At 45.9% G+C, this 25,010-nt stretch overlaps 1 protein-coding gene across 2 annotated transcripts in view; it reads right to left on the bottom strand.

The window, feature by feature from the left end:
• Positions 1–25,010, bottom strand: part of LOC142971185 (ankyrin repeat- and BTB/POZ domain-containing protein 3-A) — a 130,077-nt gene that overhangs the window by 20,772 nt on the left and 84,295 nt on the right. For both annotated transcript variants that reach the window (XM_076111833.1, XM_076111834.1), the window contains exons 2-3: positions 22,648–22,785; positions 2,230–2,440 (exon numbers count right to left, since the gene is read on the bottom strand). In XM_076111833.1, the coding sequence (XP_075967948.1) occupies positions 2,230–2,440; positions 22,648–22,785 (349 nt within the window). The remainder of the gene's footprint in view (positions 1–2,229; positions 2,441–22,647; positions 22,786–25,010) is intronic.

The following is a 25,010-nucleotide window of genomic DNA, read 5'->3' as shown; positions in this document are numbered from 1 at the left end:
AAACAGTCTCAGATGTACATTAGAAAACCTTAAAACCTGAAATCAATTGGGTTAATTTCACGTTATAGTCAGTTAAATTATATTATGAATCCATCAGTGAAGGCCCCAGTGGAGCTTTATTCCCTCATGACCCTCTGGCAACCGTAATTTCTCCAAAAATGATTCAAACCAGCACGTAGCCGAGTCAGCGAAACCATTTGGGACTGTTGTGTTTACCGTGTATTCAGCTGCTTCCTCCTTCTGTAGTCATTTAGCTGTAAGCACATGTTTAATAAAGGCAGCAGCGTTTAGATATTGACACGCACTGTTTGACTAGTCTTTTTTTATGTGCCAGGAATTTGAACTCTGGCGAGGGTTTTTATAAAAAAAAAAAAAGGGAGCTGCTGTTTAGCATGTTGGCTGACTAATGTGACAAATTAGACCTCCTCCCTTTCCTCAGAGCTTGTGCTCCCCCGTAAGACATAACTACCGCTCTGGGTTTGCAGAAAGGGGAGGCCCAGTCTGGAATGAAAACAGTGAGGGTAATGTTATCCATCGATTCAGACGGCGGGCCTGCAGCGACAACCAACACCCAGAGCTGCCAGGGTAAAAATTACACCTTGGAAGCAAACGTCTGGGCCAAAATACTATTACTATGTTACTATTTTAAATTCCTCAAGGTTTTTCATCTTTCTTATTAACTCTAAGAAATTGGAGCGATAAACTAATTTTCTTCTTCTGATGTAACTCCAGGTAAAGAGCGTACAAGTCATTTCAGTAATTTACTCCCCCTTCTATAATCTAAAGCTTCACAACACAGACGCTAGAAGATTACTTTGTCTCATTTCATCATATTCTCCCGTCGTCTCTGTGTTATTCGGGGCCTTCCTGCTCGTCTTCAACCTTTCAGCAGAATGCTAAATAGAGGATTTTTCTCTCGGGGGATCCGAGAGCCTGCTGACATGTCACTCCGCCTGACATTCCTGATGCTCCCCGAGGTCGTCACAATGGAGTTTTATCTCCTCAGAGTGGAGGAAAGACGTTGGGAAAAATCTGTCCATTCATCTATCCGAGTGAAGTCCCTCTGGTTCCCATCAATGTGATTGACGCCCGGGGAAGTGTCAGCGCTGCCCAGACCATGCAGCGTCTTACGGGATCGCTTGTGGGGGCGAAAAACTTGTGCAAGAAAGTAGGAATGTCTGCAGCAACCTTTCAGACCAGTTGACATTATTCCAGCTCTGGAATGTGAGACAAACTGACAAGAGGCAATATGGCTGACAGGATATATGTGTCCACCTATCAAGACGGAGAGATTTTAAAGTGTGTGATGTGTGCCAGAATTGTGGGTGATGGACGTTTTGGGAGATTGTAACTTACACACAGATTTCTCAGAGATAAAAAAAATCATCTCGCTGCTTGATTTACAGCTCGAGGAGTGGAGGCCAAGCACCACATCTCGTACTGCACAAAGTAGCTAATTGACACAATGTAATAACGAAGGCGGGATTCTTATTTTTTGGCTCTTTGGGACACTTAAGTGTTCGCCGAGACTTGTGCCATGTGGACTTCTGCCAGAGCAGCCAAGAAAGGTTTTACATTTGCCCTAATTGAGCCAAAGTGGTAAAGTTGTTTTCAAGAATTAAAGTAATCCTTCACACGACCGTGTCATATTTACCAGGTATTTGTTTTGAGGTGGTCACAGTTACTGGTGAATCTGGTAAATCTATGCCAATAAAAAAGGAACCTCGGAGTCAATAACAGTCGCCAGACGAGCTGCTGACTTCTCTCATTAGCAACCTGGATATATTAATCAAAGGGCTTCCAAAGAAACATATTTGCTACTTGTCTGTCAAGTGCTGAAGTAAAACATCATCACTCATGTTCTAAAGTTGGGCATCATAGAACATTTAACGTTTGACTGTTTGAAGGTAACTTTCTGGGGGTAAACTTCGACGTCATTGACTTGACTTTCAGTAAAACTAAAGCGTCTGAACGCACCAGTAGTTTTCGTCTCCGTGTGGGTGCAATGTGTCATTTCTGGGGAGGAGGCGTGGAACCCTCCATTCAGGGGTTGTGTCCTTTGGAGGAGCCAACAACTGCATTGTGACACCGCTCTTGTCTCCACCTCTATTGCACAATACAATTATGAAACTTGTGACTCAAACTGGTACAATTCTATATCTGTTTCTGGATTTGGACTAAAGTAAAAGTGTGCAAGCAGCATCATTCACTGGGTTGTATTCGACTCACCTCTCGGTCTGTAAGGTGACTTTGGAGGGCTCCACGTTGGGGTTCTCCCACTCCATCTGTGGGCAGTGCATGAAGTAACACAGGGTGTAGAGGGCCTCGGGCTCCCAGTGCACTGTGGTGTTGGTGGTCTTCTGGTGGACTGGAGTCCCATTGCTGGGGTTCTTGATGTGCAGGGGCTGGAGGTGGTGCATGGCCCGGGATACAAGATCACCTGGAGAATATTTTTACACATGAGGACGGTGCATGGACTTTTCCAACATGCAATAAAAAAAAAGATGTCAGAAATAGAAATTCATTAAAGATAAGAATAATACCACCGTGTAGTACGCTGAGGGAAGATCTACTCATTATAAGAAAGTCCTACGCTTTACTCCCAGAGCGCAGATCCATTTCTTTCACCACTGCTTTGTCACGGGAGTACTCGCTGCACTCACTGCTTCATTCACACACCCTCTGATTCACCGTACATTTAGTCAGAGACATATGCCCACACAGTCCTCGCCGAGTGGGAAATTGCTGGCTCGAAATTAAATCTTACGCACATCGTGCCTCTCTCAGTGAATCGGTGAAGTGAGAGCCTTTGTTCTGTCCTCATTCTACCTTCAGCTCTTACTTTTCTCTGTTCTTCTCCCAGTTTTCTGACATGATCACCGAGAGAGTCATGGGGAAAACTACAGCGCATCCGTGTGCATGTGTGTGTGTGTGTGCAAAATGAGGTGAACTTCACTAGAAACGTGGTTGTAGGCTTGAATAGAACAAACAGAAACGTTAAACTTGTAGTTCTATTAAAGGATAGTTCCGATTTTTAATAACATGGGTCCTGTTGTTTTTTTGCTCTTACCATTGTTTCTATCAGAATTAGTCAAACTTGAGTTTCAGTCCAGTTTCAGTCGACACAGAAGCCGCAGCAACATTAGCTAGTAGAAATAAAGTTAATAATAATAATATCCAAACTGCAATAAGCTGGAATGATGATGATCCTTAAGTCGCATTGTAGGGACAAAAGTATTTTCACATACTATGTTTTCAACCAAGGGGTAAAAATGCAATGTCATCTTAAGAAACAAAAACAAGTGCGTGTATAATGGTGAAGCCGTACTTAATCATGATTTATTCAGGATTGAGAACATCGTGTGATATTTTTCTCACGGTCCTGAGGACTCACACATTAAAAACAAAATCTCAAAACAGTTTCCTGTAAAAACTGCAGAGATTAAGTAAACCAGCATGGAGAACATTTCCTGGTATCTTCTTTGATAAATGTGGTCCATTGTTTTTAATATGAACCTGTTTCACGCCGTGCCTGTAGGCAGCAGGGAGCGAATGAAAGTCAGAAGAAATTTTACGATTCTAATAGTTTTGAACACTGGAGGAGATATGAACTTCAAATACTCAGCGCTGACATTTAGAGAGTCATAATTCTCTGATGTAGGATTTTATCGATGAGGTCATTAGCGATGCATTTAAGAATAACGATATTGCTCCGAGGGAGGAAAATACTGCAGTGTGAGCATGCAGGGTCGATTTCTCAGACAAAACTAATACCCCCATTGATCTAATTAGTTACTCTGCTTATCGGAACACTGGTTGGTGTGAGGCTTACAGGAAAACACGGACGGAAAACACCACCACAGCCTGAATATGGCGAGTTAACGCGTTCTCTTTCTGGATACACGATGAGTACTATGTGAATAAAACAACATGTGTGAAAGTCTGAAGCTCTGAGCTGCAGTGCAACAGTAAACACACCGCAGCACAACGCACACATCTGCTCTTCTGATTTTGTTTGTTCCAAAAATACCCAGTCTGAGCAAAGTTGGCCTCGTCTTGAAACCTCATTGCTTCGACAGAATGACACGGTGAGTGTGCGCTCCGAGGTTCTCCATCTGTCAGACCAAAGGCCCCTGACAGGGTTCACAGGCAGTCAGACGTAAACAGAGCACGATGCTCACGGCACAGTTTGCTCTCCGGCTCCGGGGGAGCCTTATAGACGGTTATCTAGAAAGAATTAAATACATCAATAAATCACAGGAAACAAGGGAAATCATGCCCCGTTTCTTCAGGATGAAGTGATTAAAGATGTGTGGTGAGAAAAGGCTCCCATCTCCAGGTATGACACATTAGACAAACACGATTAGCTAAGGTCACCCAGTGCGTTTAGTCAGAGGCAGCTCCTGAAGGTGCTCAGTGCGAACCAATGACATCACCTGCACGGCTCTTTTCATTCCTCAGTTTGCACGTCCTCGATTCCTTTCCTCCTGAGATGCGAGGGGAGGAGGCGAGGAAGCGACACGAGGAGAGAGGAGTAGAGGCAGCAGGGATCTGTGCTTCAACGTCAATTAAATATGACATGTGTTAAACACTGCTGTATCTTATGATCATGTGATCGTGAGAATTGATTAATTGCTTTTGTCTTTTAGCAAACAAGAATGCCAAACACTGCTTCTTCACGGTGAGAGTTTTAATTGATTGATTGAATTTACTCCAAAAAAAGCAATTGCAGATTTCATCTTTGGCTCTGGGAACATGTCATCATGGGAATTTCCACTATTTTGTAGCAACACACGAAAGAAAATCAATACATTAATCATTAAATGCAACAATCATCACTTGCGCCTCTCTGCTTGACTGCAGCTTGCAGACTCTGTTTGCTTGTTTGGTAGCGTTTACTGTAGCATGAAACATCAATCCGGCAGATTCATTCAGCACAGAACACCTTTCCACTCCAGGTACTCAGGAAGTCCCCATGCTACTCAGGGTGAGTTTACGCAGTGTGCTTCTGGCCTGAATATTAAGAGGAAGTGAGACATTAATAAAGATTACGATAAAGCAAAGGGGACAGAAATATGCATTTACGTTACAAACCCCTCCTGCTCAGTGGGACACGACATAAACCAACCACAACAAAAAAAAGACAAAAGAGAAACACTAACTCCCAAAACCACTCCCTGTGGTTTGCAGAGCAAACTCTGCAAACCACACCGCGCCCATAAATAAAAGACATCTAGTTTTTCACCACAACAAACGGAACAGTCAGCCAACGAGCAAATGGCTAACCCAGCCGCCGTCCCTCAGAGCTAAACAGCCAGCGTGCCGGGTCTGATAATCAAGCATTCGTTGTCGTTATTAATTGTTCTTTTGACTTTGGGTTTGTCAGCAGGACAACATTTGCTCCCGTCTCCTTTGCTGTAATTATCTAAGCGACACTCCTACGGGGGTCATGTTTCATCTTGTTTTAATTAATCATAGAGGACAGCTTAGCGTCTCCCTTTTCTTCCAGCCAAGTCCTCTCCTCTTGGAAGGACTCATTAAAGAGCAGAACTTTGTTCCCTATTAGAGGAAAATGGTGAAACGGCACAGAGCGAAAAAAAAAAGCCCCTGCTTTAATGAAATGTCAACATTGTAAATTATGTCACACAGCAGCTACACACCCTGTAATTACCTTGTCTTTCTCAGTTTCCTCATGTAAATAAGGGCTGAATGTTTTCATGGAGATTATAGTTTTCATGTAACATAAAGAACTCTTTTCACCTCTGACTCTGATCTTTACTAAGAGCCTCAGTGAGGCTGTACTTACTGTGCTAATATGCACGAACATCCTCATATGATAACATGCAGGTGAGATTATCCCCATGTTCACCCGCTTAGTGAAGCGTGTTAGCATGCTAACAATTAGCACTAAACACAAAGTACATCTGAGGCTGATGTCATTATTTTATACAGGTATTTGGTTATAAACCAAAGTATTAAGAACATTGTGACATTGATGATGCTGCCAGATGAAAAATCATATCGTCACCAAAAAGTATTAGATGTTTTTATTTTGCAAACTTGTTTCCTCATCAATTTGGTGCCATATTTGGGAGGAAGCAGTGAAAAGTTCTGGGTGCAAATTCAGGATAAGAACTACCTACGTATATGTATGACCTAATTGAACAGATGTGATTGTGATGGGATGTGTTTTTAGAGCATACTGCCCCCAACAGTCAGAAACCAAGCTTGTAATTCAGGCAGGTAAAGTTAGGTGAGCCAGATTATCAGACGTGACCCGATATTATCGCGGCGAGACAACTGTTGTGTTCCCTAATGGACGACTGAGATGGAAGATTCCTTTCGCCGTCCTCTGACACGCTGTCATGGCCTACAGCCCCCCGGGGACCGAACCGAGGACATTTAATCATCACTTGGTAATACGACCGACTCGGAGCTCTGCCTTTGGGGCACATTAGCAATTCCGTGGCAACTATTAATCACAGTCAATTACAGGACATGTCATCGTCAACACAGGACTAGCAGATACGTTTTACCAGCGCTGCTCGAGGGGAAATGAATCACCAGTAGACCTATTTAATATTGGACATGTGGAGGGAGGTCAGTGATAACTTATGCGGTAACAATACAGAACAGGAGCTCCTTATAAGTTTGTATATATATGCTCTCAGCTTGGTGGTTTTATGATCCTAGGTCACACCTTTATAGTAACCTGGCCCGGATGCAATCAGAGGCTGAGTGACCGTCTGGAGTTCTGGGAGCCGCCAAACAGGAATGAAACAAAAGGGTAAAATATATCCTAATGTGCTTTTTCTGGTCCTTTCTAGTGGCAAACAGGCTCCATGGAGGGAAGAGAGGGAGGGCTGGTCATGAGCAAGCTACTGATCCATCTTCTATTTTATCTTTTTATGCGGTGAACTCATAATAATGTGACACACTGTTTGTGTTCTGAGTAAATCCCAGCGACAGAGAAAAGCAGCAGGGCACCATCTGCAAAGGTGGGGCTGAAACCAAACAAAGTGCTGTGCAACAAATGCTCCAGAATGATTCATTCAGTCTGCAGCACCAGACGTCAGCGCAGCACTACTGATGTTCCAGCCATTGTGTAGCCTTGAACCGCTGCTGGAAATATCATACAATACTCACACGGTGTGCTCACATGAGGGACCAACCAACACAGTAAATATAGCAACAGCAAAGATTAAATACAGGAACTCTTTTAATCAAAGAGAATTCAATGGAGCTAAAATGCTTTAAATCCTGCTACTATTTGACTCAACCCCGTTTTTTCGGCAGCAGCAGGTGACTGTTTTAACAAGCGGTTAACGTCGTGAAACAGTCACGGAAAATGTTGTAACACGTGGTTTCCGTTGTAAAAAGGTTGCGTTAAATGTTGTAACACACTGTTAACGCTGTATAACGGTCACGGTAAAGTTAAAGCAACAAAACTACTTGGTTAGGGTCAGAAAAAACATCATGGTTGGGCTTAAAATATGTGCTCCTGTAACGTAACTTAAACTAAGGGCGTAACGTCATGTGAAGTTTGACGCCCTCGGAGTGAGACCAGAACATTTAGCAGCTAAACGCCATTATAGTTTTCTTGGAAGTTGGTGGAGATCAAAGCAGAGTGAATTTTGGACTTTAATTCTTCGGGTGGCCAGAAAAGTGACCTCAAATATCAGCTCAAGTTGCTCCATGTCTGCTGGATGTGTAAATAGGCAGCTGTTTGCTAGCATTTCATCCATAACCACTATATAAGGTGATAACTACTTCAAGATTCAAGGATTTATTTGTCACATATTCCTAAATATGTGCAGGTTAGCATACTTCAGAGGATGTGATAAAAGGTAAGTGTGCAGTGGTGATTTTATAAAGTTAGAATCGAGTCTTTGAAGTTCAGGTGTCTTTCAGATACTGTAACTTTATTGAAAGACTAAGTAAAACTTAGTTAATGTGCAGTTTCTAACCAGCCACTACACCACGAAATAGTGCATCTCTGGAGGCAGACGCTCAAAAGGGAACACTTGAAGGCAGCAGCAGCATGATACCATCTGTTCTACCCCGGGATCCTTCAACAGAACAGTGGGGTATAAGAATAAGTCATTAAAATGTTTAGTTTTATATAAAAAAGATTAATTTCAGATCTCTATTTTCATTTAAGTATCCGGGTCAGCCAGGGTCAAAGTCGTTCTTTTACCCCCCGTCCTCAGAGGAAGATATTCTGAATAAATATGTGGAATGAAGGTCCCATGATGCAAGATGCTGCAAATGTTAAGAAATCCCTGTTTAGGAAAGTCAAATGTTCGTCTCTGCTCAGCTTCTGTATCGAATCCGATTGAACGTGTGCTGCAGAAACCATCACGATTCCTTCTTTATGGCTATTACGCCGTCCAACAGAAAGTCTGCTGCAGCCGTCCACTCCTGGACTGACGACTGTGACCACAAGCTAAGAACCGAGCACAGGAAAGGCGCAGTGCGTGGAAACACAAGCTGTGATGGCTCATTTGTAAAAGTCCCAGAAAACTAGTGTGAAACTGTGAAAAATAACACGACACTCTTCTTGATAATGGCTTCTCTCAGTCTAAAGAGGCTTCATTTCGCTTCATCATCTTGTCTTAGCTTAGCGTTTCCCAGATATTACCGGTCTGTGGAGACGGAACGGGAGATTACACAAACCGTCTCTCTCGCTCCATCGTCATCATCTCTCCTCCTCCGACTCACAGGAGGGGACTTCTAAATGGATGCCACTTTATTCTGTCTAATGGCTGTTTTAGGGACTTTAATGGCTCTTCTGAGAAGATCTGCAGAAGCACTACTGCACACTGCTGCAGTGTCCAATAGATAACGTTCCTATGCTGGGTCCTGATGTCCTTAAGTAGTATTCACATTCATATTCCAGCTGAGGGCTTATATTTGTTTTAGATATGCTTCACAATTACAGTACCACCGGAAATTACTAGTCCTGCTACTAAAACGCAGCAGCAGCTTATACACTGTAGAGAGAAGTGTGTAGGCAATATAAATACGCACCGGTAGCAAAAGAACAAGAATATACACATATAACAAGACACACTTTGACTCTGCGAGGCCGTACTTAGGCACAGTGGTGCTTTGAGGTAAATCCATCCATGTTGAGATATGTGAGTCTGAACCAAAGGGGTGGACAAGCAGACACTAAAAAAAAGTCAAGCCTCTATATGTGAGGGAGTATTTTCTAGCTTTTTATTTTAAAATAAACAACAATGCTACTATGCATAAGGATTAACCAATAAGCCATAATCACAGAAGAGTCCTATTACAGTAAATAAATGATGAGTCTGGCTGTGTATGAAGCCAGAGAATGATGCCCTTCTCAATGACAAGTTCGGTTAAAATACCAACAGCTATTAGGCTCTTTTGTGAAGAACCCTTTCATCAAACAGCTGCCCTGTCTTTCCTTTAAGGAAACAGTGAGGTGAGAACTAAAAGCAGCCTGTTCAATTCACCGCCTTATTACCCCAAAACGTCCATTAGCCTTCTGGGCTCTCTCCAAAAACACTCAATTAGTGGGTCTGCATTATCTCACAGCAGCACCGCTATGAGGACTATGGCGTAAAGTCCTTCATCTTATTGCAGCAGGACTTGAGTGAAAAGTGGAAGTTAAACTAGTCCCTCCGTCATTAAAGTCAGTAATAGTCGAGGAGCTGAGAGAGGCAAGCTCGAGTATCATCAGTCCTCGCATGTCAGGCTGATGGGTAATAATTATTAATGAAGAACATCTGCCTGCGCGTGTTGTACCTCTCCGGCGAGGTGTCGCACACTCCAACGCTCAGGTGCACACATCAGCTTCATTGGAAATGCCGTATTCAATAGACTTTGATTAGAATCCAACACTTGGGCTGCGCGACAACATGGCAACGGCATGATCGAATAACAACACGAGAGACGTACACAGAGGCCGCTGAGCTTATGTATGAACAGGAAACAAAGTATTCAGAGCTTATTCAGCAATAACAGCACATCGGTGGTCATTAACATCAGTCCTTGTGGAACAAAACCTCTCAAGAACTCGACAAGAAGTGGCGTTCAACGGTTTCAAGTTGGTCCTGAGTTTGTTGTTGTATAATCTGTTCAGTGACGCTGCGGTTTTTTCGGGGCTGTAAAAGGAAACACACAGTTGTTTGGGCGTGATGGGTGATTCTTTAAGTGAGTCTTTGGCTCTCCTTCGCTTCCTCTCATCCGCTGCTGCCGGCCAAGTCGCCATGTGATGCATTCTCAGTTGGCAGGTAAACCGCTGAGATCTTCATCCCTCGTCCGTCCTTGTTCTTCCTTTGTGTTTTGCAGTTGTACGTCAGCCTTTACAAATTTTGTCGAAGGATTACGGAGGACAAATGGACAGCCCGTAACGCTTTTGAAGACAGACCCAAGGTGAATAACAAATACTAGAAAGTTGATGCTTGTCCTTGTTGGAAGTATTTCTTTTGCAAATAGTTAAGGGGAAATGTTGGAAGGTGGATGTTAACACTCACACGTTACCAGGAGGGTTCAAATTGAGGTAAAGATGTGAGCTGAAAATGTTTCAACTTCAGGAACACAGCCGTTTGCAATGTTGACCATTGTGGCGTGTTAGCATGCTAACATTTGCAAATAAGCACTAATGTGTGTCATCAGTCAAAAGAAGGAAAGCTGATGGGGATCCCGACAGAGAATAAAGAATAAAAACCTGCTTTAACCTACAGTCTTTTGACCTTGAAACCACCAACGCCATGCTGATGAAGACAGAAGAATGCAAACTGAGTAAGTGTGTGAGTGCTTTAGCCCAGAAAATGTTGTCTTACATCTTTCTTTTGAAACATGACTCGACTGCAATCTTTGCAGCGCCGAGCTGCGGTGAGTGAGTGGGATTCCTGTGGCAGGTATCGAGGGACATTAAACCATTATACAATAATGAATCCAGCCTCACGTAATTACTGCAGCATGCAGCAACAGCCTACACGATTTTCCAGCATGTGTCCTTTGTGCGAGATAAAGAGGTGAGTGTGTCTGGAGGATTGTGAGGACGGCTGTTTGTGTCAGCAAGCCCCCGCCGTCCTCCTAAAAAGGTGCTGGGAGACAGATAAGGGAAATGACCGCACCCCGTTCCAGAGACTGAATGAGCCGGCCTCGTTTTAACAGCCAAGTCAACAATTCCTTTTTTTATTTTTGTTATTCCGTAAACTACTGTGTCTCCTATGATAGACAGACACGAGGAGGTAAATGGTGCTGCAGACCTCCGAAGAGGATCGAGAAAATGAAATGAAGAGGACTAAATGACAGCGGGGACCTTTCCCAGCGGCACATTGACATACTGTTCTGCCTTGACACGTCCATTAGAGAGAGATACTGAAAAGGACTTGAGGGTGACATTACCATCGGGAGCTGCAGTGGTCAAATGGGTAGAAACGCAACCTCGAACTGCAACTTGATTCCTGAAAGCAGCTTAATGAGCTTTTTAGAGAATAAGTCGGACCGACTCATTTTTCACCTTCTTTTTTCTTCTCTGAGAAGTGGGTCAGATGTGAGATTAGGAGAGATGATGCATGGCGAAGCAGGAGACGTATTTTAACTCTAATATGATGAAAAATGAGGACGGCATGGACGGCCTCAAGATGAAATGTAACACCTCCTATCTCAGTCAGTGTGTGTGTGTGTGAGAAGAGAACCCATTATCTCACATCCACAGCAGTGAGTGTGGGTTAATGGAGCAGCGACGGGAGGAAGTCGTTCTGTTGAAATGTAGGGTGCTACAAAAGAATAAGAAAAAGCATGCTTTTAGATAATAATCTATCATGAGAATATTGCTGGTCTATGGATAGAAATGTGAGTTCGACAGGTCTCTAATAAGCAATCGCTTCCTGGAAGAAGAGAAACAACATCTCATCTCGGTGCGATTCTCTGTAGCCTTTTAAACCGGCGCACAACTCCTGCAGCTCTGCGGCGGGAGAGGGATCCCTCTCTTTGTGAAATCCACTCAGCCCTGAAGAATAAGCACTTTTCCTCACTCATGCCCAGGCACAGTAGAATACACGGTGACTCATTTCTCAAGCTGCCCATTGTCAGCTGGGGGAAAATACAGAGCGAGTGATGTCTGCATGTTTAAAGCTCACATAAAAAAGGTGCAAATTAGCCAAACCGATGGTTTGCTCAACTGTGGTTACTGTGGTAACAGCGAGTGCAGATTAATGCTGCAGCAAACAGTCCCTGAGCTGCCGCTTGGTCGAAAACGCCACTGAAGATCAACTGTATCTGTTGACAGTGCGGCAAAACAAATTGTTTTAATAGAGAGGTTGTTCCATGGATATGGTTTCATGCTCCAGGTGTGCAGCCTGCAGCTCTTCATCCAACAGCTGGCTTCCATCACTCGCTGCAATATTTAACGCAGAGTCGCCGTCAGAAAGCACAGAAACTGAAACAATTGTCTTGTTTTGTTGACGCAGTTTAAATAATCGATCGCTGTCGTGACAAACCCGTTGCGTTTCCCGTCATTGCTCTACAATAAAAGCTAATGTTGCAAAATGTTGGATTGGCATTGGCAGTATCTTAATCCAGCTGTGATACAGCTGCAGGGGAGTAAACAGTCAGGCTGTTAATACACTTTAATTTGTATACAACCCACGTAATTGTGAGGCAGCCGCGGTGCAGTAAAGTCCACGTAGGGAGGAGGTCAGGTGGACTTTCACCCAGGAGACAGCTGTTCGTGTCCGGTGTGAAATCAGAAGTCAATGCTGACTTATTTGTAACGCCACTTTCATACTTAATAAGTAAGTATCTTTTTCTTTACCTAAACAAGTAGTTTTGTTGCTTAATTAAACATTGCAGGTGCTCGCGCAGGCGCCCTGATCGCTCGTATTGCTGGACATCCGCAAAAAAAACATACAAAAAAAGGCCAAAACGGTTTGGTAAGATATACGAAGCGTTACGAGGGGATATGTTTTTGTTGTCAGAAAAAGGCTGAAATTAATGAGATAAGATTTAAAAAAACTGGATTAAACGCTGCATCATTAGTTTGAAGGCCATGTGAAACCAGGCCAGGAATGGCTGACTCCACCACGAGTAAAAACTGCTGACCATAAACAGAATAAAATATGGGGTTTGGTTTCATAAACATCTTAAGGTTTATAACTTTGACAAAGTCCATACTTTGAATATTTCCTCTGCGGTGGAGGCACACCCAGCTTCAGGAATGGAGGGCCCCTTTGTTGGAGGCCTGCACTGTATTACATTTCGGCGTTTATTTGCCTGGCGGCTGCTCGCTGACCCGCGGGGTCGGCCGCTGTGCTGACAGATGAACGGCCTTCCTCTGTCACACCTGGTCACAATATGTCAGCTCAGCGCCTATAGATCCTATACGCCGCACACACACACACACACACACACACACACACACACACACACACAATGTGGCACATGGCGGAAAACAGGGAAAGAACGTTATCCGTCATGGCAACGTGTCGTGACAGATGAGGAAAGGTGCAAACACCCAAAGCATCACATCTGCCATCGGCGGTCTGCTCTCCTCGCTCGGACAAAGACGTGAAATACGATGAGCAGTGAGATAATGGCAACCTCAGAAATAAAAGACGTATTTATCCACCTCTAGAGAATGAAATTATGCACATAGTGATGAATGTTGCTCTTTCACAGCCTCTTCTATCAACCATTAATTACCAAACAGCTCGGGTGTGAAATTGCCCCTGAATGCCGGCTCCGTGTGGCCGCTCAACTTTTAAGTGATCTTGTTTATTGTTCAGATATTGAGCAAATAGATTAAAGATTGATTTCAATTTAAAATGTTAAAATGTGTTGATCCCGAGCAGCTTTTAAACGCTCTATGTGGGAGCACCTGCTCCCTGCACTCCACTGGTTCCAGGTCTCTGCTGTGATATCAGAGGGCGTGCTTGCAGCATTTTTACATTAACGTCGCTGGCACGTTATCTGTTATTATGACTATTAGTGTAATTACTGTAAATACACCGGGCTGCCGCTGAGATGACTTAAACACACGGAGGAAAACTGCATATATTCCTGTATTTCTGCAGTTACCAGATTTCTGGACACCTGGTATCACTGGATTCTGCTGCATCGGTTTTAAACACAAAGCGGCTCTGGGCTCGCTGGCAGCACTAAGGAGCTACTTGCAGGGACATCTCAGTGCATCACACTGCATCTTCCTTCCTAGTTGTTCTCACAAACAGTGCGAAAGTAAAGACTTGAATGCTTTTAATGTGGCGCAGCAGCAGCATTAGTGTTCCGCGTGCATTAGAGTTACTAAACACAGCTCTGACTGAATCATTTCTAAACACACTTACAGTCTCAGTTTGATTTACGCACTTAAATCGCTCTAAGCAACTTCCTCTTAGTGCACAGCTGCAATATCAAGACGAGAGAAGAGATAAAACTGTTGATATGCTCTTTTAATTAAATTATCATTTATTACGACGCACTTACAGCATTAAGCTTTACGAGCAGCACTGAGTGCTTGCTTTCTTTGCCCCGGGTTTCGCCAATCATTGGTGGAGGTTGTACGCAGCCTCGGACATTTTTGGCAACTTTTTATTGGAAAAATGTTTTCCGAGGTTCAACTGGAGCACCTGGTTGGAGCAGAATGTAAACGTCATCGATGTCCCACTACAGGCCCGTGGTAATTGCAGCCTAATGCACTTCGTCTTCTCATAAGAGTGAAATCACCCCGGTGCATTAGCAGATTGAGTTCTTTTTTTAAACTACTTCATACTATTTTCTTCCACAAAGCTTTTATTTTGTAAATGATTCAGTGTTACTCTCCCCTTGTGCTTTTTGCAGCGACATGTTCATTATATTTTCTTTTAGACCCCAATGTTTTTATTTATTTATTTATTAATAGATGTGTAAGAGGAGGACACATCTGGCTGAGATGTAATAACCACTGGAGTTTCTATCTATAAAGCCCTTGTTGGAGCGTTGACGTGCACACTTCTACCGCACCAGTGGTTACTTCCTGTTTACTTAAAACCTTCTGCATCCGTCCTCTGCCTGGTCGTGACTGCTTTAGTTCAGCCGGTAACTTGTTGATTGTGTCATGGTCCCAGGTGTGTCTGCCTGGGCGTGGCCTTCCTTTCCCCCTCCTGCTGCCAATCAACTCACACACATGGAACTCATTCCCTCATCAAGCTCCCACAGTATATCTACTCAGCTCTCCCTCAACTCCTCGCCAGATCGTTTGTTCTCTCTCCGTGAACGACAGCTCCCACACCTCTCTCTGGCAAATAAAGAAAATTGTGTTTAACTCCAACTCCGAGTCCTTGCTTTTGGGTCCAGCCCCGCACTACCATGACAGAACGATCTGGCCATGTGGACCCAGCAGTGGACCCAGCAGAACCGGTGCAGAAGCCCACCGTCTCGACGGCGCTTTCCAGCCAAGGAGCCTTACTCGGACAACATCAAGCGTATCTCCACACCCTATTTGACAACGACCGGGCAATGGTAGACCAAATCGCGGAATTAACAAGGAAAGTGTCTCTGTTAACCTCTCGGTTGCCTCCCTCAGCTGATCCTGCACAGCCCGGCCTCCAGCCCTCTCCAGCTCTGCTCCCGGAAGTACCCACTCCATTTAGAGAGTCCTATGCTCCGGACCCTGAACCCTTCTCCGGAGACCTGGGTAGGTGCCGAGGTTTTCTTCTCCAGTGTTCTCTGGTTTTTAGCCAGCGGCCGTTGACCTTCCCCTCCGATGTTTCCAAGGTACGCTATATTTTGGGACTGTTGAGAGGAAGGGCTTTAGCCTGGGCAGAAGCCGTTAATTCTAATCTGGCAGTTACAGCCCTTTCCTATGAAGACTTCCTTTGCAGGATGAAGGTGGTTTTCGACCACCCAGACCACATTGGTAATGCGGCTAGACGCTTGCTTAACCTTCGCCAGGGCCCCAGAAGTGCGGCTGATTACTCTGTGGAGTTTAGAACACTCGCAGCGGATTCCAGATGGAACGATGAGGCCTTGCAAGGGGCGTTTTTGAATGGGCTCAGCGAACACCTAAAGGATGAACTGGCTTCTCGTGATGAACCTGTAGACTTTGATTCTCTGGTTTCCCTAGCTATCCGGCTCGATAACCGCCTGCGTGAGCGACACAAGGCGAGGGCCGGCCGTCCCAGTCAGTTTGCCAGCTCCCACTCGTCACCACCTCAAGCTAACTGGGGAGTGCAACCCCCCCCATCCCGGTTCAGTACCCCACGCCGGCTCATCCCTCCACGCCTCCAGACCCTGCTCCTCCTGGCGAGGAGCCCATGCAGCTGGGCCGGGCTCATCTTTCTCCTGCTGAACGGTTGCGCAGGATGAGGGTGGGTGAGTGCCTGTACTGCGGCCAGTCCGGTCACTTCATTGCTCTCTGCCCAGTCCGCCCAAAAGACAGGGCTCGCCAGTAGTAGTAGGGGTTCTGGCGAGCCAACCCAGTTCCCCATCTAGTTCCCTGTCTAGTTCAGAGTCCAGCTCCCCGAGCCAGTCACTCCCATCTAGGTTGCTGATTCAAGCCACTCTTTGTCACAAACAACTATCCTTGCCCCTCCTAGCCTTGGTCGACTCTGGCGCTGAGGATAGTTTCTTAGATAGAGATGTGGCCATCCAGGCTGGTTTTCCCTTAGAACGATTACAATCCCCCCTCTTGGCAGCTGCTTTAGATGGCAAGCCGTTTGCGCAAGTTACCCATCATTCAGTCCCTTTGTCCCTTGTCCTGTCTGGTAACCATAGTGAGATTATTCGGCTCAACATAATTTCTTCCCCTAACTCGCCGCTAGTCTTGGGCCATCCCTGGTTAAGGTTGCACAACCCACACATCGACTGGTCGGCAGGGAGAGTCCTTAGCTGGAGCCCCTTTTGTCTCTCTGCCTGCTTGCAGTCAGCACTGCCCCCTGCAGAGGGCACCACATCACCACCGAGCCCTCAGCCTCCTGACCTGTCCGCCATCCCAGCGGAGTATCACGATCTTGGGACTGTGTTCAGTAAGGACTTAGCCCTCTCCTTGCCTCCTCACCGCCCTTACGACTGTGCCATAGATCTTCTCCCGGGCGCTCCTCTCCCGTCTAGTCGGCTTTATAACCTGTCCCGTCCTGAGAGGGAGGCCATGGAGAAATACATCAAGGAGTCGTTGGCAGCTGGCATAGTCAGACCATCCTCATCCCCTGTCGGAGCTGGATTCTTTTTTGTTTCCAAAAAGGACCACTCTTTGCGACCCTGTATTGATTTTCGTGGATTAAACAATATTACAATAAAAAACAAGTACCCCTTACCCCTAATAAACTCTGCTTTTGAGCCTCTTCAGGGTGCTACGGTTTTCACGAAGCTGGACCTCAGGAATGCCTACCATCTGGTCAGAATCAGGGAAGGGGACGAATGGAAGACCGGCTTCAACACTCCACTCGGACATTTTGAGTATCTGGTAATGCCTTTCGGCCTCACTAACGCTCCCGCTGTTTTTCAAGCCTTAGTTAATGATGTGCTAAGAGACTTCCTCCATCGTTTTGTCTTTGTGTACTTGGACGACATCCTTATTTTCTCCCAGAACATGTCCGACCATGTCTCCCATGTCCGCCAGGTCCTTCAGAGACTGTTGGAGAACCGGCTCTTCGTCAAAGCAGAGAAATGCGAGTTCCATGCTAGTTCAGTCGGCTTTCTGGGTTACATCATTGAGAGTGGGAGGGTAAGGGCCGACCCAGACAAGATCAAGGCAGTGACGGAGTGGCCCCGACCCTCCAACCGAAAGCAGCTACAGCGCTTTCTGGGCTTCGCAAATTTCTATCGCAGATTCATCAGAGACTACAGCAGGGTGGCAGCACCTCTAACTAGACTCACGTCCACCTCCATCCCCTTCGCTTGGACCCCTGAGGCGGAGTCTGCCTTCAACGACCTAAAGGGTAGCTTCACCTCAGCCCCCATCCTGATTCAGCCCGATTCCTCTCGTCAATTCATTGTGGAGGTGGATGCTTCAGACAGTGGAGTGGGGGCAATCCTTTCGCAACGCTCTACCTCCGACCAGAAACTCCATCCCTGTGCCTTTTTCTCCCATCGCCTCTCCCCAGCCGAGCGCAACTATGACGTTGGCAACAGAGAGTTACTCGCAGTCAAGCTGGCGTTGGAGGAGTGGAGGCACTGGCTGGAAGGAGTAGAGCAACCTTTTGTGGTTTGGACCAACCACAGGAACTTGGCGTATATCCAGTCGGCCAAACGCCTCAACTCCCGTCAAGCCCGCTGGGCATTGTTTTTTGGCCGCTTTAATTTTACCCTCACCTATCGGCCCGGCTCTAGAAATACGAAACCTGATGCCCTCTCTCGCCTTTATGTCTCGGTGGATTCTCTACCCAGCCAAGACTCCATCCTTCCTCCTACCTGTGTGGTAGCGGCAGTTACTTGGGAGATCGAATCCATGGTCAGGGAGGCTCAACGGACACAGCCAGACCCAGGTAACGGCCCCCCAAACTGTTTGTTTGTCCCTAACTCTGTCCGGTCTCAGGTTCTCCAGTGGGTGCACACTTCCCGTTTTGCCTGCCATCCAGGGATGAACCGTACCCTGTCCCTCCTGAAGCGACATTTCTGGTGGCCATCCATGGAAGCAGACACCCGGGCCTATGTTGCTGCATGCACGGTCTGTGCACGAGGGAAGACCTCCCATCGTCCGCCGGCTGGGTTACTACGTCCACTTCCCGTTCCTAGCCGTCCCTGGTCCCACATTGCTCTAGACTTTGTAACCGGTCTACCCCCGTCTCAAGGTAACACAGTCATACTCACCATCGTCGACCGTTTTTCTAAAGCTGTTCATTTTGTGGCCCTTCCTAAGCTGCCCACTGCCCGTGAGACCGCCGACGTTTTAGTGAGCCATGTTTTCCGCCTCCATGGCATTCCTCTGGACATAGTCTCTGACCGTGGCCCACAGTTCATCTCACAGGTATGGAGGTTATTCTGCCGTGCTCTTGGCGCAACGGTCAGTCTTTCCTCCGGTTTTCACCCGCAAACCAATGGCCAGTCGGAGAGGGCTAACCAGGACCTTGAGGCTGCTCTACGGTGTGTAACCGCCACCAATTCCACCACCTGGAGCTCGCAACTGGCATGGGTGGAGTACGCCCACAACTCGCTGACCAGTGCTGCCACGGGTTTGTCTCCATTTGAATCTTCTGTGGGCTATCAGCCACCTCTGTTTCCCTCCCAGGAGTGCGAGTTGGCTGTCCCATCGGTGCAGATGCACCTCCGCCGCTGCCGGAAGGTCTGGAGAGACACCCGCGAAGCCCTACTCCGCTCTGCCGACAGCAACCGGCGCATTGCTAACCGCCGCCGGACCCCTGCCCCAGCATACCAACCAGGTCAGAGTGTTTGGCTTTCTTCCAAAAATATCCCGCTGAAGACCGACTCTAGGAAACTGTCACCCCGTTACATTGGCCCTTTTGTCATAGAACGGATAATCAACCCAACTGCTCTCAGGCTAAAACTACCTCACACTATGAAGATCCACCCCACGTTTCATGTCTCGCAATTAAAACCAGTTTCTTCCAGCCCTCTTTGCCCTCCTTCCGATCCCCCACCTCCCGCCCGGGTGGTCGACAACCACCCAGCCTTCTCTGTTCGACGGATCTTGGACGTACGTCGTCGGGGCAGAGGGTACCAGTACCTGGTGGACTGGGAGGGATATGGCCCAGAGGAGCGGCAATGGGTACCTCGGTCCTTCATCCTGGATCCTGAGTTCGTCCGGGAGTTCCACCGGACCCATCCTGACAAGCCCGGCGGGTCGCCCGGAGGCTCCCGTTGAGGGGGGGGTACTGTCATGGTCCCAGGTGTGTCTGCCTGGGCGTGGCCTTCCTTTCCCCCTCCTGCTGCCAATCAACTCACACACATGGAACTCATTCCCTCATCAAGCTCCCACAGTATATCTACTCAGCTCTCCCTCAACTCCTCGCCAGATCGTTTGTTCTCTCTCCGTGAACGACAGCTCCCACACCTCTCTCTGGCAAATAAAGAAAATTGTGTTTAACTCCAACTCCGAGTCCTTGCTTTTGGGTCCAGCCCCGCACTACCATGACAGATTGACTTGTTATTCTGTTCTAATAATCACTTGTTCTTGTATTTCTATTTCTGTCGTTCCACTATAACTGTTAACAGGAAGTTGCTGTGAGAGGCAACGTGCCCTGCAAATGTCATGAAAAGACAAATGTCCATCTCTCAATACTTTCTATGTCTGTTGCAGTCAATCCCACTGGTTCCTACTTAAGTTATAGAAAAGAGTATATCATTTCCAAAAACAGATGGCCACTGGTGTTTTCAGGACAACATAGTACTTTGATTGGGGACTACTTTAAGCTACGGATTAATGCACATTTGTTGCTGTAGTGAGTATTTGAAGCAGCAGAACTGCGTATGTGTGATTGGTGTAAAATATAGAGAAGCAGATTACGCACAAGCTGCACTGCAGATGAGAGAGAAGCTGCTCTTGTCGCACCCGTTTCTGATAAATAAGATGCACGAGTTCCAGCAGATCTGCTCCTTTAAGTTTCTTGCAAAAGCAGATGGTGGAACATGTAAAAAGTAGCACTCTTAATGCAATCAGCATGCACTTGATGAAGCAGATTCACACTCATGGCTCGTGCTCTGTAGATCAATCTGTCCACATAACGCAACACGAGGTGGAAATTGTGCCAGAGAATGCAATGAAATCTACTAAATGACTACAAGCAGCTGGCATCAACTGTATCACGAGCCACATGTCAACCCCTGGCAGCTTCGACTGGCCGACCCTGGAGGTAAGGAGGTCCAGCTGAGGCAGCGCGGCGGTGGGAGTCAAATACACGGTGCATTAAACAAGAATCAAACAGCAGCCTGTGCTGCTTTTTTCTGCCTTCTGGTCCGAGCGCGTGAACAGAATGTCCCTCACTTGGATGCTAACGAGTGCGAGTGGTTATTCACCGAGTCTGCCACACAGAGATTTATTTTCCCACGAGGTACCCGCATCATTCCAGAGTGTGTGTCCGTCACCAAACCACCGACCGAACAACAAACCAACCAAAGTTTAGGTGGGTGGCGTTAAACTCCAGACTCATTTACATCAGTAAAGATTACATGACAATAATCTTTACAAAATGTACCAAAACGCTGGCAATGAGGAAGATGTTGGGTAGATAACACTGAGAATAAATATTAAACAAAATTCAAATCATACCCTCTAAACTAAAAAGAAAGCTGGTTAGAACTGAAACCTAACACTGTTACTAAGCTCGTTTACGAGATATCTAGTCATGGCAGATAAAAACAACATTACGGTTCAACCCTGTAGCTGGTGAACTTAGTGGAGCAGTTAGCTGCTTAAGAGCCATATATTTCCCTCAGGAGTCGGTGGAGACCAAGACAGAGCTAAAAAACAGAGTGAATATTAGACCTACATTCATCAGATAGACATAAATACAACTCTAAATGTATAAATAGGCAACTTTTTGCCAATAAATTGCACTTACAAGGTGATATATGTCAGTGTTGTGTTCACAGCTTGTTTAAACAACCCACAAGTGGCCAAAACATCAGTTATTGCAGGTTTAAAGAGGATATCCACTGCACCTAACAGAGTGTGAACTTTCTGTATGTTTCTATCCATCTACTCATCCTCGGTGGCTATCAGGTCTCATGCTAACTAACCAGTTCTTATTGTATCGATTCCCAAAACACCATGAATATAAATGCACCCAAACACTTCACAAACTGCTTACAGGCTCAATCACAACTGCGTGACAGCAACTGGTGACAAGAAAAGACTGCAAATTGTTGCTTTAATCGATGCTGCGTAGAGAAGTGATGGTTTGTAATGCGCTACAGGGATGAAAGAAACATCCATCCGGTACAAATGTGCACAGACACGAACTCGGTGGCGCAGATGTCTGCAGGGGACAGGGTGATCTAATGTGTGACTGTGGAGAGGGGCGAGGCAGCGGGGTGTCAGAGTTAAAGGTGGAGCCCTTCCTTTCAAGTTGAGGTTGAAAGCCTCTGAGGAGGTCACCTTGGATTTAAAGGTCTCCGGGTGTGACTCATAAACAGGTGTTAGAACAGCTGCAACAGAACGGTTGCTGGCTGCGGTGCGTCAGAGGGAGAGGCAGAGGGAGAGGGGTGAGGAGACAGTGGAGAGGCGGTGGGTTTGGCCCTCAGACCACCGTGATGGCCCACAGGGACGGGGAGTGAACATTCCTACACACTGACGGGGCTATTTGGTCCTTGACATGATCAGATTTAATGTGCATAACAGTTACTGCTGCGTTTCTGCAGGCCAACCCGGAAGTTAGCGTCACCCTGCTCGACAAAAGGCCAATGGAAGTGCAAAAATGCTGACTGCAGCAATTATCCAACACACCCACGACACAGACCCCGTCGCCAACATCACCAGTGTGTGTGTGTGTGTGTGTCATCTGGATGAAGATTTTTATAAAACAGTTTCTTGAGAACGAAGAAGGGAAAACCCAGTTTACAAAAATACCCGTGTACGTGTGGACTACGTCGCAAGCTAGTAAGTTAACCTTGACTTTCGCATGTTTTATCACAAATATCTTTTCAATGCTAGAATGGGGAAACCTGAAAACCTTTGGTTTCTCTAAAACGTACATTTTGTATCGTGTAAACTGCTGGTAAAAGTGTACTCACTCAGCTCTGCGATGCTGCCCACCCGGGTAGCGAGCAGCGACTGCTCCAGCGTGCGGAGCTCGGCCTGACCCTCACTCCCCCTCCCCGAGCGCTGCTGGTCCCGGTGCAGGTTCAAACTCTCCGGCAGGCTCAGCACACCTGCAAAAAATATGTATTTAGTGAAAAGTGCCAAAAGTTTTTATCTGCAGCACATTTTTTTGCTGATGTCAGATTAATCAACAACTCAGGGGGAATGCAAACTGTGAAAAAATAATAAGAGTACAACACACAAATCAGCACTTTCAGTTAAATATTCAAAACAGAGTTGTTAAGCTGAAAAAGAGAGAGCGAGCCAGAGTGCAAACATTTATTGAAATGATTAAACATGGAGACAAAGTCGCAGGTTAATGGCACACTGTACTGCACATCTTCGTTTGTCGGCAAAACATCTCAGCTGGTATCATGAACACAAGCTCAGACCGAACGTTCTAATGAATGGGACGCTGATTTATTTAGTCTCCGGTGATGCGTTGCAGCTCTTCTGCACAAAGGTTTCTTTTTACCATGAAAATGATACGACTCAAAGGGCATAATTATAGAAGAGTCACTTGTCGTCTTTGAAATAAATCCCTGCAGTGATTTTTGAGTCTTGGAGTTTTGGTGTCACTCTGGCTTTCCGCCCGACTTTTTGTTTATAGCTTGAACCCTAATTGAGCTAACTAGGGTGCGACCCACAATTCAAAGCTGTAAATTCAAAGCATGACCTTGAGCATAAATAGTTGTTTTTTTTCCTTGTGATCACAGGTCTGCTCTGTGCCCCCCCCCCCGGGACACAAGATGCAGATCATGTTGGCTGGAGAGGATTAATCCATTTTGGTGGCGTTACTGCAGCCAGGCTTTGTTTAGCTGCAGAGAATGGCAGCAGACAGATGGGATATTGAGTTTTTTGCTGCAGGAGAATGGAAAGCAACACCCTGCCGAGTGCTAATCCTAATGACGCGGCGCAGGGGGACACGCCGTTTCTCAACAAACAGTAATTACAACATGGAGGAGCTCAGTCAATTTGTGTGTGTGTGTGTGTGTGTGTGTGTGTGTGATGCCAGCGCAGAAGACAAAAGAGCCACGCAGGCGGACACAGGTGCAGCATCAGGAGTCTGGAGTTCTCCCCTCCAGCTCCAGATTCCTCCCGTCATGTTCCCACAGAGTCCAGCCCAAGAATTCCAGTATTCCCAGTCAGAGTCCCGCTCCCTCTTCCTCCCACAGCCTTTCCGGGGAGGTCAGCTTTATCCGGAGCCTCTGATGATGAGGATGACCACAACAGCTTTTTCTATGACTGCTTAACCTCTGAACGGTATTGATGGAGCAGCTGGTATATTAGGGTGTGTCTCTAATGACATCCCATGAAACAAAAAAAGGATGTTTTTGGTCTGCAATGTTGAAGCATTTCTATATTTAAAAGAGAAGAAAGATTCCTTTGTTAGCCCGTTGTTCTAAACCAAAGGGTCCTGAGATCATTTCCCGGGGGGCCGCCAGATGTTTTTTGAGAAAAAAGAAATAAAAACATATTTTAGACAGAGGAATGGTTTTAACATTAGGTGATATCATTTGCCTCAGAATAGATTCGTGAGAGTCAAAGTACACATGAGTCAAAAAGCCACAGTGCTAGCTGCAACTGAACCAAGCTGATTATTCTCGGGAGGTCGCAACTCGAAAAGGTTGAGAGACACTGCTGTAATGATACGGTGATTAGCAGGAAGGTGAGAACGGGGCTACAACTGGATGTAAAGGGTAAAGCGTTATAAATGAATATATTTTAAAGTATAGTCTGGAGCTACTTCTCACTGAAATATAGTAATTTATGTGCTTTTGAAATAGTTATAACCAAGACTTCACCCACTTTAGCCTCGTTAATTCATCTTGACTATAAATGTCTTTTGACCTGCAAATCATGAGCATTAAAGTTAAGTAAAAATGATATGAAGAAAGACATGACTCAATGAGTTCATGAAGCTAACTTGGGACTAATCCAAGTCAGAATTCAAGAGCGACTCTGGCAGTTTTTATATAAAAGGTTTGAGAAACTGCAGAGTAAACAACACATCAGAGTTGCCCTGCTGCAAATGTCGAGGGAAGGTAAAGTCCAAAAAAAGTAAAAGTAAAGATTCTGAAAGAAGACTTCAGAGTGGCTGATGGCAAACAGAAAAGCAGGGATTCCTCCATCCTCGGGACGCTCTCCGTCTCCTGTAACAGAGCGAAGCGGAGAAATCTCCTCTAATCACCAAAACCATATTGCTATTCACGGCTACCTCTGCTGGAGATTTAGCACTGTGTGTGTGTGTGTGTGTGTGAGATTGTGTTTGAGGGGAAAACAAGTTTGAATAATT

The sequence above is a fragment of the Anarhichas minor genome, unplaced genomic scaffold (genome assembly GCF_050575085.1).
Source record: "Anarhichas minor isolate MPS153535 unplaced genomic scaffold, ASM5057508v1 ptg000045l, whole genome shotgun sequence".
NCBI classification, from domain to species: Eukaryota; Metazoa; Chordata; class Actinopteri; order Perciformes; family Anarhichadidae; genus Anarhichas; species Anarhichas minor.
This window is presented reverse-complemented; position numbering and strand designations above follow the sequence as displayed.